This window comes from Dama dama, chromosome 4, assembly GCF_033118175.1.
Source record: "Dama dama isolate Ldn47 chromosome 4, ASM3311817v1, whole genome shotgun sequence".
Taxonomy (NCBI): Eukaryota; Metazoa; Chordata; class Mammalia; order Artiodactyla; family Cervidae; genus Dama; species Dama dama.
The window spans coordinates 60,229,021-60,245,697 of NC_083684.1; the positions used below are offsets into that span (position 1 = coordinate 60,229,021).

Here is a 16,677-nt window from a genome sequence, read left to right on the forward strand (position 1 = left end):
TCTCAAGGGCGGAGGTGGAGGCCATGACTCAATGCATCGGGAGCCTGATGACTCAGGCCTGGGCTGGGGGCCAGACCGACATATTTTCCGTAGAAAAGTTACTCTGGGACCCTCCCTCTGGGACATCCCTCCCTCCTACCTCCTGCCACGGGAGCCTGGGAACCAAGCCCTGGGGCGTAGGGGTGTGTGTGTGTGTGTGTGTGTGTGCGCGCGCGCGCGCGTGTGTGTGTGTGTGTGTGTGCGCGCGCGCGCGCGCACCCCTGCCCTCCTCCCTCTCCTCCAACGTCCACCCACACAACCTGGGTACACAGTTCTTGACACGTAACACCAGCGGGCTCCCGGAGGAGAGGCGGTGATGCTGCCCATCAGGACCACCAAGTGTGCGCACGCGCGGGCTCACACCCGGGGGGCTCGGCCTCCGCAACGCAGCGGACCCAGCTCCTGGTTCCGCGAACTCACACCCAGGCCACACCCACGGCGCCCGGGGACACGCTGTCCTCGCGCCTTCCCCGCCCACGCGCGCCTAGTGGCTCGGCTCCTGGCGCCCCCTGGTGGACGCTCGAGAGCTAGGCTGGCGAGTCGGTGACCACACACCCCCCTTCTCACACTGCCGCCCCCTCCCCACCCCGCCCAGTCCCAGGTGATGGGTAAACGGGTCTCCAGGGTCACAACCCGGGGGCCCGTCACCTTTCCCATGCCGGGTTCTGCGGTGTGAATCCCCGAGTGGCGTTTTCCCTCTCTGTGCGTTTATGAGGCTCTGGATCCCTATGGATGCTTGCCAGGGCCCCAGGGCCTCTGAGCTTCCTTCCTTATTTGTAAACAGACTAGATTTGTTAATTATAAGATGAAGTCTCAAGGGGCAAGGCAGTAACAATAGCAAACGTTTAGCTCCATCTTAAGGGCTTTGTATATATTACCTTGCTTAATCTCCAGAATAACCCTTGAGGCAGAGGAACCAGTATTCTGAGCCTGCTTTTCTAGGGTTCTAATATTTTATGTTGCTAACATTTGGCGTAAGGCATGCGTAACGTTCTGTGCGCCCAACCTCGAATTCTGAAAGCTCTTCAATTTCCAAGATTCTAGGATTGGAACATTGACAGGTCAAACGTTCTGAGATTGGAATGTGCCTTGTCCTGAATCTGTCCTGACAGTTTTTTTTTTTTTGGCTGCACAGCAGGGCATGTGGGGTATCTTAAGTTCCCCGCTACGTCCCGCAGTGGAAGCGCAGAGTCTTAACCACAGGACAGCCAGGGAAGTCCCATCTAACTTTACTTTTTAAAGAAAACTACTTTTATTTTTTATCTTATTTTTTTTTAAACTAGACTTTTAAAAAATATTCAGCAAATTAAAACATTCATATTAAAAAAGTACTACTAGGTTGTCGGGAAAGGTATTTCGCCTAGGGCTAGAACCCGGAACCTACCACCGGGGCCCGGCCCGAATCTGCAGAAGAGGGAGGAGCCATTTATCCTTTACCAAGATGGCAGCCTTCACGCCTCTTTGTGGCTCCAGCCACCCTACCAAGATGGCGGTCAACGGAAGTACGTCACGAGAAGGGGCAGGATTTCGGCGCGCGCATGCCCCAAACCGGAGTTCCGGGTGCCGGCGCCCTCGTTCTTTCTTTAACAAGATGGCGGCAGGAAGTAATGGTGGTGGTAGTGAGCAGTGCTCGAAAAGCGAGGCCGATACCGGCTTCTTGGGGCTGCGGCCCACGTCAGTCGATCCAGCGCTGAGGAGGCGGCGGCGAGGCCCAAGAAATAAGAAGCGAGGCTGGCGGCGGCTCGCTCAAGAGCCTCTGGGACTGGAGGTCGATCAGTTCTTGGAGGACGTGCGGCTGCAGGAGCGCACGAGCGGGTGCGTAGGGCCGGACTTCCGGCAGCAGGACCAGGTTGTGTGTGGAGGGTTGGGAGGCCGTGCTGCCGGGGGGTAGTTCCGGCGGGCTGGGAGCGCCTTTTGGGGCGCAGCCGAAGAAACCCAAGCAGGTGGGCCGGGGACTCTGGGCGAGAGGCTGGGAGACTTGATCAGGTTACCAGATACGAGACTCCCAGGTAAATCCCGAATAGTTTTCCTGATGTCAGTGCGTCCAGCGACCCACCGTCGTTTAGTGCGTTTTACGTATTAAATTCTGCAAATTGGACGGAGGGACCCTGGCCTGGAGGGGACTCCAGGCGGTTAGTGCGTGGTTGAATGACCATCATAAGAAAACCTGGGCCTGAGAGGTTAAACCTGCTCCTTCCGCAGCCCCCTCCCATCTATGGCTGACATTCTGCATTTCCATCTCCCAGTGGCTTGATATCAGAGGCCCCCGATGAGAAACTTTTCTTCGTGGACACTGGCTTCAAAGATAAAGGTGAGGAAGGGTTTCAGTGGCGGTGTATGGCGATTAGTCGTTACCTAGGCCACCTTGGCCTCCAAAAAACGGCGTGGCTTGGATGGCAAACACCATCAGAAAAGGGTCTCTGCTATAAACAAGAGGACCTGAAATGAGCAGAAAGCAAGCTAAGGACTAATCTAAGTAACTCATTTTCTTTCTGAAGTTTCAGAGAGATCTCAGTGCCTAGAGAAGAAGCTAGTAGGGATCTGCCTTGGTGAGTAGATAGGACATAACTTAGGAGGTCTCTGTTAATTTGCAGAAAAGCAAACTAAGGACTTGTAAGGAATCAGCCCTGTTTTAGTCAGTAAGATGTGCTTTAATGAGAACAAAAGGATCAACTCGAATGAGTTGGTAAGAAACTTGTCTTGGCCTGCTTGCTTTAATTTGTCAAAATACAGGGTTGGGACCTGCTAAAACAAACGGAGGAGAAGCAAGTTAGGGTTTGCGTCAATGAGTAACAGGGTTTACTCTCAATACCTAGAAAGATAACAGGTAAGCGGCCTTCTTTAAGGAGAGGATAGAAAAACTAAGAGATGCATTTTAATTGGAAAGCCAATAGTTTTATAAGCAAAACACCAGGCGGCTGTTACAGGAGGGTACCTTTTACAAGCAAGTATGAGATCAGGGGATCTGGTCTAAGGAAGATGAAGGGCCCTCTTTGGTGGGTGGGTGGAGTCTTTGAGCAGCTAAGAAAGGGTTATTAAAGAGGCTGGCTTTTACTGAAGGGAAGAGATTTGTTCTGTGAATTGAAAGGTCAGGCAGGGAGCTGCCTTGGTGAACAGGCAAGGAAGTAGTTATAGATTCTTAGTTTTTTTTTTTTTTTAAACAATGACAATGATTACATGCTTTCACGGGTGATCACTGCTGTGGGATCTTGAAATGCAACAGACCCTTGAACAGTACAGGGGTTTGGGGCACAGACTTTCCCACATGGTCGAAGATTCACATTGTGGTCAATTATCTATTTTTGGTGTTCTATCTGTGGATTCTTGTAGTATTTAGTATTGAAGCAGATCTGGGTATGAGTTCAAATCCGTGTTGTTCAATGGTCAGCTGTAATCATATATTCACCTGACCTCTAGGCATTAAACAATCTTGTTTTGGCCGCATAGGAGCAAAGTCACTTTCATGAGGTTTCGTAGCAAACGGAAGGATACAGATTCTGTCCCAGTATGTTTTGCCGTGGAGTTCTTATTATGCTTTAGAAGTAAAGGCGGGAAATTACCCTGTGCTGAGAATCAATGGTCTTGGGTCCGTCCTGAGTCCAGCTCCCTGGGCCTCATGTGACCTCATCACTTGCTTTATCTTTAGTGTTGAAGTTTCTGTGGCCACTTTCCTGCTGCCTCAGGAAGCCCCTTGTCTGCAGGGCTGTGGGTCTGGGTCCCCAGCACAGGACTGCCTCCAGCTGGCCCAGGAAATGGGTGTGGTGGATGGTCACAGCTCGGGGCCCTTGGGCTCTGCCCTTGGGGGCCTCTTTCCTCAGGTGGAAGCCTGGGGCCTGCAGGTCTGATGGCTCCAGTGGGTGGGGGGGAGGTGGGGTGGGAAGGGCAGGAAGTCCCTCTTGGTAGTGAGGAGGCCTGAAGTGTTGACTCTGCCACCCCTAGAGCTGAACAGGAAGAGGACCAAAGGCCAGAAGAGGTCACTGCTTCTCAAGAAGCCCCTCCGGAGCGACCTCATCCTAGAGAACACCTCCAAGGTCCCTGCTCCCAAAGAGTGAGTGTCCCCTGACCCCCCTGACCCTCCTCCCCTCCCCCACCACCCCCAGGTCTGGTCTCGTGCCTTCTTGGCCCTGAAGGAATTCTAGGGAAAGAGGGTGACAGGTGAAGGGTGCTGGTGGGGAAGATGGGGTTGGATTTAGGGGCTTTGGAGGACAGACTGGAGGCAGCGAGGCTGGGGCTGGGCTGGGGCAGGCAAAGAAGAGCCTAGACCTGCCTAAGGGCTTTGGGGCTGGAGGGCAGGGCTGGACGGGCGCCCCAGTCAGGAGCAAGCAGGGTCCGACAGGGCTTAGTGACTGACCCTGAAGGAGTGGGAGGGGGCTGGGTGAGTGATGGGGTGGGGGATGGAGGGAGGCTGAGGTTGGTTTTGAAGCGCTGTGTGAGGTCCCTGGGGACATGCCAGGCGAGGGCCCCCCGGGTCTGGGGCTCAGCAGGGAGACAGGTGTGGGAGGCCAGCTCTGAAGCTGCTGGACCAAGTGAGGAGTAGGAGGGGCCTGAGGAGGCCCTCAAGGAGGGAGGAGACACTGGGGGTGCCTGAGGAGCAGGAACCGATTCACCCACCACTCCGTGCCGCTTTCCCCCCACCCAGTGTCCTCGCCCACCAGGTTCCCAACGCCAGGAAGCTTAAGCGGAAGGAGCAGCTATGGGAGAGGCTGGCGAAGCAGGGCAAGCTGCCCGGGGAGGTACGCAGGGCGCAGGCCCGGCTCCTCAACCCGCCAGCGGCCAGAGCCAAGCCTGGGCCCCAGGACACCGTCCAGCGGCCCTTCTACGACCTCTGGGCCAAAGGCAGTGAGTGTCCCTGCGCCAGGCCCAGCGCTTTGGGTTGGGCAGTGATCTCGGGGGGCACCCTGCGGGTGTCACTGAGGGTCTTCGGCACAGTCTGGTGTGTTGAAGTGGCTCCCTATCCTCGTTCCTGCTCTGCTTCCCGGAACGGGCAGATGCCTGTCTCTTGGCCTTGAGTCTTTTCTCCTTTCTGGACCCCGTCCACGTGCTCTCTTTCCTGGCGTACGAAGCCCTTTGGGGTCTGAGAATCAGTCCTTCCTTGGCTATCTTTGCATAAGTACTTTGGTGCCGTCTGTCTGAAGGGAGGAGGGCTAGGAGGGAGCCCCTGGGGGCCACGTTGTTGCCCCAGCAGCCGCCCCTCGCTGCCTCTGCAGACCCTCTGGACCAGCCCTTGGAGGGCCAGGATGAGTTTTTCCTGGAGCAGACCAAGAAGAAAGGCGTGAAGGTGAGAGTTCATCAGCAGGGCATCCTTGGAGCTCTAGCGGTCAGAGGATGGGGCCATAGAGATGCCATGTCAGAGCCCGAGCATCTTGGGACCATGAACGCACAGGCTGGAGCCAGGCCGCAAGTCCGCTGCCTCTGAGGGAGGTAGCAGAGTGGTGGGACGCTTTTTAGGGAGACGAGGGAAGACCGTCACAGGGAAATAAGATGCTGCATGCAAATGGGTTGGAGTCTTGGGGTAGCTAGGGAGCCTTTGGAGATGGAAGGGCAGAGCCTCCTGGTGAGGGCAGGCCCGTGGGGCTACCTGGTGGGGAGGAGAAGCCCAGTTCAGTCTGTGAGCTTTATCTCCAGTGCTTCTGCACAGGAGAGCGGCGCTGTCATGGGACGCTCTGCGGAGGTGGGGTTGTGGTGGGGCAGGCACCCTGGCGTGGAGAGGAATGGGGGGTGACCCAGGAGAAGTCCTCAGGCAGAAGCACCCAGCCTGGCGGGCAGTGGGGGCTGGGGAGGGGCAGCCTGGTGACCCCCAGGCTTTAGCTGGGGTGGGAGCCAGCTGAGCAGGGAAACGGGGGTCTGGCTGGGGAGGTTCTGCTCAGAGCTGAGCCGGTGCTTGGGCCCCCCGGGCCCTGTTAGAATGTTAGAGTGCCATTCCCACGGGTAGGTTTCAGCTGAGCCAGGAACCATATGCCTTTATCACAGGCTCCTGGGGGCCTGCTCTGAGGGTCTGTCGGCTCTTCGTCGGCTGTGCCCTCTGCCCAACACGGCTGCTGATTTCAGTAGCGGCCTGATGACTGCCGCACGACTTTGCAAGTGTCCCCTACCACTTGGACGACAGGGACTCTTCTCAGGCGAGCAGAGCCCCTGCTTGTCCTGGGGACGCTGTACCCGGGGTGCCAGTCCCTCTCTGCATCGTTCAGATGCCACAGGCCCCTCCCCGCTTGAAGGCCGTGGGCTGTGCTGAGGCCTCTGCCGCCTCCCGGACCCGCGGTCCCAGCACCGGTGCCTGCGGGAGCTTGAGTCGTGGGGCTCCCGGGCCTCACCCGGCCTTGGTCTTGTCGTCTTCCAGCGGCCGCAACATCTGCACACCAAGCCCTCCCAGGCGCCTGCCGTGGAGGTGACGCCTGCGGGGGCCTCGTACAACCCAGCCTTTGAGGACCACCAGGTACGCGGGCCGCCCCGCCAGGCCTCTCCTTGGTGGGCGCTTGGCCAGTGGGTCAGCATGCGCTCCCAGGGCTCACAGTTCTGTTGGGCAGACAGACCTGTTCCTGGACCATGATGTCCCACAGTGGCCAGGGCTGGGGTAGGGGGGCACGGAGGGAGCATCGGATCCAGCTATGGGAATCAGGGAGGGCTTCCTGAAAGAGGGGGCATCAGCACTGAGGCTGGGGGCAGTTTGCTGTGGTAAGAGAGGATGGGGTGTTCCAGAGAGAGGGAGCAGCGTGTGTGAGAGCCCAGATGTGTGGGAGACCGCGGTACCTTTCAGACATAAACACAAGAAGCCTTCAACTGTTAGCAACAAACCACATGACCGTATGAGCCTTGGGGATTGGCAAAGGTAGTTTAGCGACAGGAGAAGCTGGTTGTGAGAGTCACTGTTTGCTTCATAGGTGTCTGTCAGGCACCGGTGTCATGGGCAGAGAGGACAATCCCCTGCCCTCGGGGAGCACAGATTTCCCAAGAGAAACCCAGGTCACTAGTGGACAGTGGTGCTCCGTCAATGCCGTCCAGGGTCATTTACTGGGAGATGGGTTCCTAGCCAGTGGGGCGGGAGCTGCGACCCTCACCTGGGGAGGGGGGTCTCCGGGAGCAGACCCGTGCTGAACTCGCAGAGGACGAGGCTGCTCGCTAAGGCTGTTACGGAGAGATCGGATAGTCTTTGTCTTTTTAAAAAAAATAATTGAGGTCTGGTTCCCAGGCCGTTGCGATTTGCCTGCTCAGAGGGCACAGTTCAGTGGTGTGAGGTGTATCCAGAGTTGTGCAGCTGTCACACAGTCAGTTTTATACCATTTTCCCCCGGAAAGAAGTCTCATGCTGGTCAGCTGTCATCCCCCCCAGTGCCCCGTCTTCCTTGGCCTTGGACAGTCCCCGCTCCGCCCTGTCTTAGGAATTTCCGTGTACTGGGGGCTTCATGTGTGTGCAACCTAGCAGTTTATAAAGAGCACACCGTCCTTGAAGAGAACGGGCAGAGCAGGTGTGAAGTTAAGGATTGGAAGCCCCTTGGATGCAGCAGGGAGGCCAGGGTTGGGAGGAGGGTCGGAGCCAGTGCAGGGGGCTGGGTACCAGAGTGGGGGTGCAGGTGGGAGATGGGAGGCCCAGGTCTGTGACTTGGGGAGAGGCCCCCGGGGTCTGGGTCTTCACCCGCGTCCCCGCCCCCTCCCAGAACCTTCTCTGGGCGGCCCATGAGGTGGAGCTGCAGCGGGAGAAGGCGGCTGAGAAGCTGGAGCGGCAGCTGGCCCTGCCGGCCTCGGAGCAGGCTGCCACCCAGGTGAGCTAGACCCACCAGCAGCCCGCCCGCCCCGCCCACAGGCCCCCTGCTCAGCGCCTGACCCGCCCCCTCTCCCCAGGAGTCTGCCTTCCGGGAGATGTGCCAGGGGCTGCTAGAGGAGTCGGACGGGGAGGGCGAGCCAGGCGAGGGCCAGGAAGAGGGGCCCGAGGCTGGAGACCCGGAGACAAGAGCGGAGGCCTCGCCCACGCCCGGCCGCCCGGCTGCCCTGGAGAAGAAGACAGAGCAGCAGCGGCGGCGGGAGAAGGCTGCCCGGATGCTGGTGAGCACCGCGGGCCCCGGCCTGCCTCTCCCAGGCCCACAGCCTGTCTCTCGGGGCTGTTTGGGGTCCCTGAAGCCACTTGGTCAGCGGAGGACTAGTTCCCAACCTCCTCTCAGAGGACACAGTGGGGAACATTCTAGGTCAAGCCCCTGCCCCCGTGGGGCTGATGTTTGGGGTGAAGCTGGGGAAGGGTGTGTGAGCCGTAGAGACAAATGGGTCAGGATCACGAAGGTGGGCTCAGGGAACAGTCACCGTGGAGACAGGCTTGTGACATGGCAGTGGGTGGCCAGGGCGGGCGGTGTCTGGCCGGGCCCCTGACCCCGCTGTCCCCGCAGAGGACACAGCAGGCCGCTGTGCGGGCCGCCCGCCTCCGGCACCAGGAGCTCTTCAGGCTGCGCGGGATCAAGGCGCAGGTGGCGTGGCGCCTGGCGGAGCTAGCCCGGCGGCGGGAGCGGCGGCAGGCAAAGCGGCTGGCGGAGGCGGACAAGCCCCGGCGGCTGGGGCGGCTCAAGTGAGGCCCGGCCCGGGGGCTCCCCGGGAGGCCGGGAGGGGTTCCCCACCCCTTGGCGGCCGTCTTCCTACTTTTGCTCAGCCTGGGCTCCTCCCGGGAGACCCTCTTTCCCCAAAGCCCCAGGTTCTGTAACCCTCACTGCTGGGCCTGCTGTTCCCGGGAGCGGCCTCAGGCCCTGCTGACCGCCTGGACACCCCACCCCGTGTTCTCCAGGTATCAGGACCCCGACATCGACGTGCAGCTCAGCTCGGAGCTCTCTGACTCGCTCAGGACCCTGAAGGTACTTGTCCGGCTAGAGTGCTGGAGGGGAGACGCCTGTGCCCAGTGATGATACCCATCCTTGCTCCCCGTGTCCGCCAGGGACAGTGGGCGACATCACGGCTGCCCCAGGCGGGGCCGGTTGGGCTATTGCCTGGGGGCTGAGGGCACGGGGTCCCCCAGGGTGACGGGCTGGGTGATGCGATGGTTGGAGCCTGGGATCATCAGAAGGTCTTTCCTCCTGGGCTGTCCCTGGTCCCCCAGCCCCACCCTCCATGTCTTTGGCCCCAGAGGGGTCTCTCTAAAGCTCAGGGCAGAGCCTGTTCTTCCCTCGCTCAGAAGCTGCTGTGGCTCCCTGGTGCCCCTCCCCTCCCTCGGGAAGCCCGGCTCCCCACAAGGCCACGGGCCCTGTGTGGTCCTGCCAGACCCGCCCGTTCCCACTTCTCCAGCCGCCTCTTCAGGGCTGGTCCGCGGGTCAGTACCTGTCACCCCACGAGCTCAGGAGCAGGCCGAGGCCCTGGTGTACACGAGGCCGGACTGGGTGCCTTGGCTCACGGGGGGACTGCAAGGCTGACCCCCACTGACCCCCGTGGAGAGGTCAGGGCCCGAGGGTTTCTGCCAGGCGCCTGCTGAGGCCTCTCCGTGTCCCGCAGCCCGAGGGCAACATCCTCCGTGACCGGTTCAAGAGCTTCCAGAGGAGGAACATGATCGAGCCTCGGGAGCGAGCCAAGTAAGGGCCGGCGCCACGGTGGGGGCGGGCCTCCGGGACCTTCCCGCGAGGGATGGGCTGGTGGTCGGCTGACTGCTGTCTCCTCCCTCCTCCAGGTTCAAGCGCAAGTACAAAGTGAAACTGGTGGAGAAGCGGGCGTTCCGAGAGATCCAGTGAGTGATTCCCCCTCTCCCCAAGGGTCTCCAGCCAGTCCCAGGGCCCGTCCCAGACCCAGTCACTGTGGCCGGGGGTGGAGCAATGCTGCCTTGGCCAAGCCCAGGAGAGGCTCGGCCCGCCAGAGCCACCGGACCCCAGGGTCGGGCCAGGGAGGGCGCCCCAGGGGACGTGGGAGGGCCACACTGGAAGAAGGGTGTCACGTGGACAAGGGTGTCGGGCCCCCTCCCCTGGCCCTCCCTCAGCCTCCCCTCTGTCCCCAGGTTGTAGCTGCCGAGAGACGCCGGAGCCCCCACCCCCCAATAAAGCACCTTCTGACCAACACCTTGGGCCTCGTTTCGTGTGACTCATGATTCGTCTCCCTCCTGGGGGCAGCTGTCCCCCTGCCCGCCCCGTTTAGCGCACAGGGATGTGGGTGCCGGGACCGTCCTCTCCTGGAGCGTGGTGGGAAGCTAGGGCGGGGCTCAGCCGGCAGAGGCAAGGGCAGAGGAGGCAGGCCTGCGGAGTGGGCTGCTGGGCTTGGGTTTCTGACTCGGGGTGTGGCCATCCAGTGGTGGGGAGGCAGACCTTGATGGCACCCCCATCACAGGCCGGAGCAGCAGCTGACATTTGCCACCTGCCTGTCCCGCCTCATCCAGCCACCAGTCAGGGGGGCAGGAATGCCCTCCTTTTAAAAGTGGGGAAACTGATGGGCATCAGTAGGGGTTAATCCTCACTTTCCCCAAGCCCCCCCAGACCCTCCCCACCATAAAGGACTTTTTCACATCTATTCTACAAGTAGTAAAGTGTTGTGGTCTCACTGTAAGTCGTCACTGTGGTTCATAAATGTACCAGAGAATGGGTGAATTTTTGCCCTTGACCTTTGCTCTCCATTCCAAACCCCTTTGCACAGGTAGCTAGCTGTCTCTGCACTTTGCTGTGAATGGCTCCCTCATGTACCCTGTGTGAGTCTATTTAATTGTGTGCAGGGGCATCAGCAAGTAGAAGTCCTTTCATTTTTCTGCATTTTGGATGGGATCATATTATGTGGTTCTATAATTTGCCCTATATGCATGTTGGGGAATTTTTTTCCTGCATCTGTGTGGGCTGCATCTTTAGTCTTTCACAGCTGCATAGAATTCCACTCACCCAGCCCTATATCACTCCTGGTGAAGCTGGAAGGGGATGCCTGTGTACCTGTGCCATTTCAGATGAGCTTATAGGACAAGTGCCTGCAAGTGGATCTCTGGGCTACAGGGGTAGTACCTAAAGGGTCGTTTGGATTCAGCCAAATTGCTGTGCGTGGGCTGTGCTGAAGTTTGCCCTCCAACAGCCGAGGAGCCCCCTTGCTCATAGCTCCACTACTGTATGGTCTCATGAATTTTCAGTTTATTGTGATTACCAGTGAGGTTGAGCATCTTTTCAAATGATCACTGGCAAATTCTTCCATGTCTCTCCAAACCTTTGGACTGTTTTCCTCTTAGACTGTTATTTATTTGTAGTTAGCTGCTTGTTTATTACGGATCTGAAGACTATCATACATGTTACAGACATTTCTCCCAGGCTCTTCATTTTGACATGCATGGTATCTTGCCAGAAATATTTATTGCTTTTTAGTTTTCCTTTAGTCTTCCTCTCTTGTTTGTTTTTTTTTTTTTTAAACCACAGCGTTAAGGCAGGTTGCTCCAGGACAAGATGCTTATAAAAATAGAGCAGGCAATTTATAAAACAAATGGCTGAAGGGAGAGACTAATGTCAGAGCCTCCCCCTTCCCCCCCATATCACGATTTAAGGGGCTGTTTCTGCTGTTCCTCCCCTTCTGCCATCTTAAAAATAGAAAAGACTGTTGTACAGACAAGAAAACAACTCTTGTGCGTATATGCAGTAGGGGTCAGAAGAGGGTAAGTTGAAGTGAAAGCGAAAGCCACGTCTAGTAAAGCCTTAAGCCCCAGCCTTTTGACCCAGTAAGTCTGTCCTGGGGAGGGAGTCTGAAGGAAGCTAAACTGCTGGAAGAAGGGAGGAGATTGTTAATGTCCACAGATGGCCAGCAGAGCATCTGCCAGATACTGGGACACCTTCGGGGTGCGGTGGTCCCAGCTACCCCAGAGCAAATGCTGAGTCCTCAGGAAGTGCTGTTTAATGGCCCCGGGGAATGTGTGTGTTCCTGTGCAAAAAAAAACAACCAGGGTCGGCCAAGAAGACATTTGTGGGTTTTCCTGCACGTGAATTACATTTTCACTTCTGGTTTTTACATTAAAAGAAAAGAAAATGCTGAACTCTAGTTAAATGATTTGCAAGCTGCAGTGACATCCCCGTGATCTGCAACTCCTTTTGAAAAGAATAAAATAGTAAAGGGGGGTGGGGGACAGGTCAGGGAGGGATAGATACCTAGATGTGACATCAGACAAGCTCAGGGAAGTGTGATGGTAGAATCTAGGTGGCAGTCCCGGGAAAACTCGCTTGCCTTTACTGTCTGAAAATCTTCCTAATAATTACTGGGGAAAAATACATTAGGATTTAGCATGATGCTGGTGAAACTTAGGTTCGAGGCCAGTTACTTGTACTAGTCCCTTTCAAGGTCCTACACCTCCTTTTGAACTTGTAATTTGCTATTTTTCCTACAGTGAGTCCCCCCAGTTGTAAAAAGCTTCCAGCACCACAGAACCTGTATCTGCCTGATTGTGGTATAAAAATGGAATTAACCCACCAGCTGGGTGCTGACTGAATAAACGATAGGACACTGATACTGCAGAGGGACCGTGAGTTGGCCTTCTAAAGCTTTAGCTGCTTGGGACTTCTCTCCATCCTTTGCCACTACTGTACTGGTGGTTCGGTAGGTTAGATTCTGCGCTGCCACCGCAGGGGGCGTGGTTTCGATCCCCGGTCAGGGAACTAGATCCCACATGCTACAGTTTGCATGCTGCAACTAAGACCCAGTGTGGCAAAAAAACAAACAAACAAAAAAAACCTGTAGGCAGCAGCCTTAAATTGTGGTTAGGAGGGTGGACTTGGGAGCCAGCTTCTGATTTCAAATCCCAGCTCCATTACCTACTAGCTGTGTGACCTCATGAAGGTTACTTCACCTCTTTGTGTCGAGTCCCTGTCTGCAAGTGTGGGTTATTCCAAGGATGGAATCTGTACATAAGAGTGCTTAGAAAAAGGGCCTGGGACAGATTAAGCCCTAGAGGAATCTTGGTTATTATAATAATGTTAGGGAAAATGAAAATGGTTGGGGAAAAAAAAAAGTATGGAAACTTGTAATCTGTGCCAAAGACTCCTCATACATGTTCTTACCTTTTGACCCACTGATTGCACTCTTGGGAACATGCCCGAAGGAAACAACCGGAAATTTGGGGGAAAAAACATAATGTAGAGACAGGTTGGTCAGAGGGCTGTGCAGAATGGAAGGAAGCGTGGTGATGGCTGTGGGGCGGGCGGGCCTCTCAGGGGAGGGAGGCCGTCACCCAGGGTCGGAAGCGTGTGTGATAACCGGAATGCGCTTGTGTTCTGCTCTTTGTGGAATAAAGCAAACAGGATCTGCCCGCATCCACGCTGCGGTTCACTGAACTAACCCCAGAGTCTCTTGGGGGACTCTCTTGGGGGAATTCCAGGAGATTCTTTTTCCTTCTTAAGATTTTTTCCAGCTTTTCCACATTTTTTTCCCCAAAAGGAATTCAGATTATGGACAAAGATGCCTTGATGGATGCAAAGATGTCAGCCATTGTGCTCTTTGGAAGACTGGAAACAGAAACAGTTGAAATTAGAAACTGACTCCAAATGTAGACAATAGAAACGGGTCTTTACAAGTCGGATGTCTACACAATAGGGTATTTCATCACCATTTAAGAGAACACCATCTTTGGGGAGAATTTTTTGGGAAGGGGAAGAATTTTTAATGATCAGGGGAATACACTTAAGGTCTAAGAGAACTGTTAAAATAGGGAAAGGAAACGGTATGACTCTGACCAGTGTATTTATTTTTACAATATTTGTATTTAGCTGCACAGGGTCTTAGTTGCGGCATGTGGGATCTAGTTCCCTAACCAGGGTCGGAACCGGGGACCCCTGCATTGGAGAGCAGATTCTTAGACCACCAGGGAAGTCTTCCTAGTTCTTCTAAGGATAAAGGTTAGATTAGGGTGTGTTTTACCACAGTTAAAACACATAACTCCCATCGCCATTCTTTCCTGTAAGAAATTATTAATTTCCTGTAAGAAAAGATCATTGTTTAAAAAAGAGTATCTGTGAATGTACCAAATGCCAGTGAATCCTACAGCCTAAGATGGTTAATTTTATGTGATGTGAATTTAACCTCGATTTTTTAAAAAAGGAAAAAAACGCACAACCGCCCCCCCAAAAGAAAAAAAAAAAAAAACTCTGAAGAGGCAGTGTGTCGGTCGTGTTCCGGGAAAGCAAGGAGCGCAGTGTAGTTGGAGCGTCGTGAGGAGGGTGTAAGATCAGAAGGTAAGCGGGAGTCGGAACCTCAGTCTCTCTGCTCCACCACGCTGACTGTGGGTGATGAAGCCAGGCGTGAGCGGCCGCTGGTTGCGGACCGGCGCCCCCTGGCGGCCGTGTGGGGGAACAGACGAGGGAAGCAAGGCCTCCCTGAGTCCCGCCCGGAGGTGGTGGCCGCTCCATCAGCGCCAGCAGGTCGGGGTGCAGAGGGGTGGGTGCATCCAGGATACATTTTGAGAGTGAAGCCACCATCAATGGCTGACCTACAAAGAAAAAAGCCAATGGGCTCCAAGTTATTTTGCCTGGTCTGGAGTTGTCATTTCAAGATGGGGGCAGACGGGACAAAGAGGTGCCCAGAGGTGGGGTGGGCGAATCAGGAGTTCAGATTGCTGGTGCCCGTTCGACGCCCAATTGGCTGTGTCGAGTAGGCAGTTGGATGTAAAAACCTAGCATTCAGGGGCTAGCAATACGCATTTGGAATCTGCATTAGTTACATCCCATACCCATGAAAATGCCCAGTCTCTCCCCACTTAGTGCTGTGCTTCGTCGCTCAGTCGTGTCCGACTCTTTGAGACCCCCCAAGGACTGCAACGCGCCGGGTCCTCTGTCCATGGGGATTCTCCAGGCAAGAACACTGGAGTGGGTTACCCTGCCCTCCTTCAGGGGATCTTCCCAACCCAGGGATCGAACCCAGGTCTCCCACATTGCAGGCGGATTCTTTTACCGACTGAGCCACCAGGGAAGCCCAAGAATACTGGAGTGGATAGCCGATCCCTTGTCCAGAGGATCTTCCCGACCCAGGAATTGAACCGGGGTTTCCTGCACTGCAGGCGGATTCTTCATCAGCTGAGCTACCGGAGAAGCCCAAAAACATTGCAGCTAGCAGAGAATGGTTTCGATCCATCGACCTCTGGGTTATGGGCCCAGCACGCTTCCGCTGCGCCACTCTGCTAACAGTGCAATAGAATTTAAATTTCATAAAGCAATTCCTGGCAGCCCACACACAATGGAACAGCGAACAGCATGGTGTAGTTTGCATTTTTAGACTTTTTCTTTCAGGCACTGCCCCCTCTCCATCTGGGTCTGACCCAGGGTTTTCAGGTGAGTCAGGGTCTCCAAACCACTCGCCGTGTTCAGCGACTTGCTAGGAGGTCCTACAGGAGTCAGTATAGAGTTGATACAGTATAGTCAATACTATAGATGTAGTAGGACACGCAGCGGATCAAAGGGGAGAATCCTGGGGAATCCACAGGCGAGCTTCCTGCCTCTGGCTCCTCCCAGCGGGGCTGCCCCAGCACGTTTCCCTAGCAACGAAAATGCGGCCACGTGCATTCGACGTTTCCGCGCAGAAAAGCGCGTTAGAGACTCAGGACCCACCCGAGAATTTGGGGGAGGCTGTTCACGTAGGCACAATCTACCCAGCATGTACCTAAATTCCAGACTTCCAGAAGGGAAGGGAAGCAGACACCAGGAGCATAAGCTATACTGCTTTGTACAGTCTAGGCAGAGTGAGCGGTTCGTAACTTCAGGAAAGTTTAGGGTTAGGGAAGGAAAATGCTTATCAGTCAGTTTCCCGGATACACGGGGAGGGCGGATCTTGCCTGCAGTCCTTTCTAACGCTAGTAATTGTTTCTGGCGCTCCAGCCGCCCCCACCTCCCACCCCTTGACGCCTGCTGTCAGGCTGAATCTGTATCTCTCCACTAGCAGTGATGGATTTGAACAAGACAAGAAGCCAGATAAGAAAAAGAAAGCCTAAGTCCCCAAAGCAGAGCTAAAACCATTAATCTTCTTTAAGAAAATATAGGCTCATGGGTTGAGAATCGGCCCGCCAAAGCAGGAGACACACAAGAGGAGGGTTTGATCCTTGGGTTGGGGGAGAACCCCTGGAGGAGGACAATGGCAACCCACTCCAGTATTCTTGCCTGAAAAATCCCATGGACAGAGGAGACGGGCGGGCTACAGTCCACAGGGTTGCAAAAAGAGTCAGACACGACTGAGAGTGTACATAGGTTTGATATGAACACCTTATATAACCATAAATCATGAAGTATAATTAAAGAAAAAAGTACCTTGGACTTCATCAAAATGAAAATCTTTTGCTCTTCAAAAGACACTGTTGCAAAAGTGAATAGGCAAGCCACAGACTGGGAAAATATTTCCAAGACAGATATCTGACAAGAAACTTGTATCTGGAATCTATAAAGAATTCTTACAATCTAATAAGAAGACGAATAGCTCGATAAAAAAATGGGCCAAAGATTTGAGGAAGTAGACACTTCATCAGAAAAGACTGGCAACTAAGGGCATGAAAAGTCTTCATTAACCTTTAGGGAAATGCAATTTTAATTTTTAAAGCATTTCTTTTAAAAAAAAATTATTTGTTTGACTGCACCGAGTCTTAGTTGCACCTGCAGGGTCTTTGATCTTCTTTGCGGCAGGCGGGATCTTTAGTTGTGGCAGGTGAGCTGTTACATGTGGCATATGGAATTCCTGACCAGGGATGGAAGACAGGCCC

At 55.1% G+C, this 16,677-nt stretch overlaps 1 protein-coding gene and 2 non-coding genes across 4 annotated transcripts; 2 read left to right on the top strand and 1 right to left on the bottom strand.

Moving 5' to 3' along the window:
• The first annotated feature begins 1,605 nt into the window (after window positions 1-1,605).
• NOP53 (NOP53 ribosome biogenesis factor) lies at window positions 1,606-10,051 on the top strand. Of its 2 annotated transcripts, XM_061139718.1 has the most exons (13): window positions 1,606-1,854; window positions 2,286-2,350; window positions 3,979-4,087; window positions 4,679-4,878; window positions 5,247-5,317; window positions 6,377-6,472; window positions 7,691-7,795; window positions 7,875-8,075; window positions 8,411-8,586; window positions 8,800-8,866; window positions 9,498-9,574; window positions 9,670-9,726; window positions 9,991-10,051. In XM_061139718.1, the coding sequence occupies exons 1-13, from the start codon at window positions 1,631-1,633 to the stop codon at window positions 9,995-9,997; spliced, it is 1,455 nt and encodes a 484-aa protein (XP_060995701.1). In that variant the 5' UTR covers window positions 1,606-1,630; the 3' UTR covers window positions 9,998-10,051. The 2 variants fall into 2 exon arrangements, with proteins under 2 accessions (XP_060995701.1, XP_060995702.1); XM_061139719.1 differs by lacking the exon at window positions 9,991-10,051 and having other exon boundaries at window positions 9,670-9,730.
• On the top strand, window positions 8,905-9,014 carry LOC133055349 (small nucleolar RNA SNORD23). Its single transcript, XR_009692636.1, has one exon. It is a non-coding gene; the product is annotated as a small nucleolar RNA SNORD23 (small nucleolar RNA).
• A 4,990-nt stretch (window positions 10,052-15,041) lies between the features above and the next one.
• On the bottom strand, window positions 15,042-15,113 carry TRNAM-CAU (transfer RNA methionine (anticodon CAU)). Its single transcript has one exon. It is a non-coding gene; the product is annotated as a tRNA-Met (tRNA).
• Between the last annotated feature and the right edge of the window lie 1,564 nt (window positions 15,114-16,677).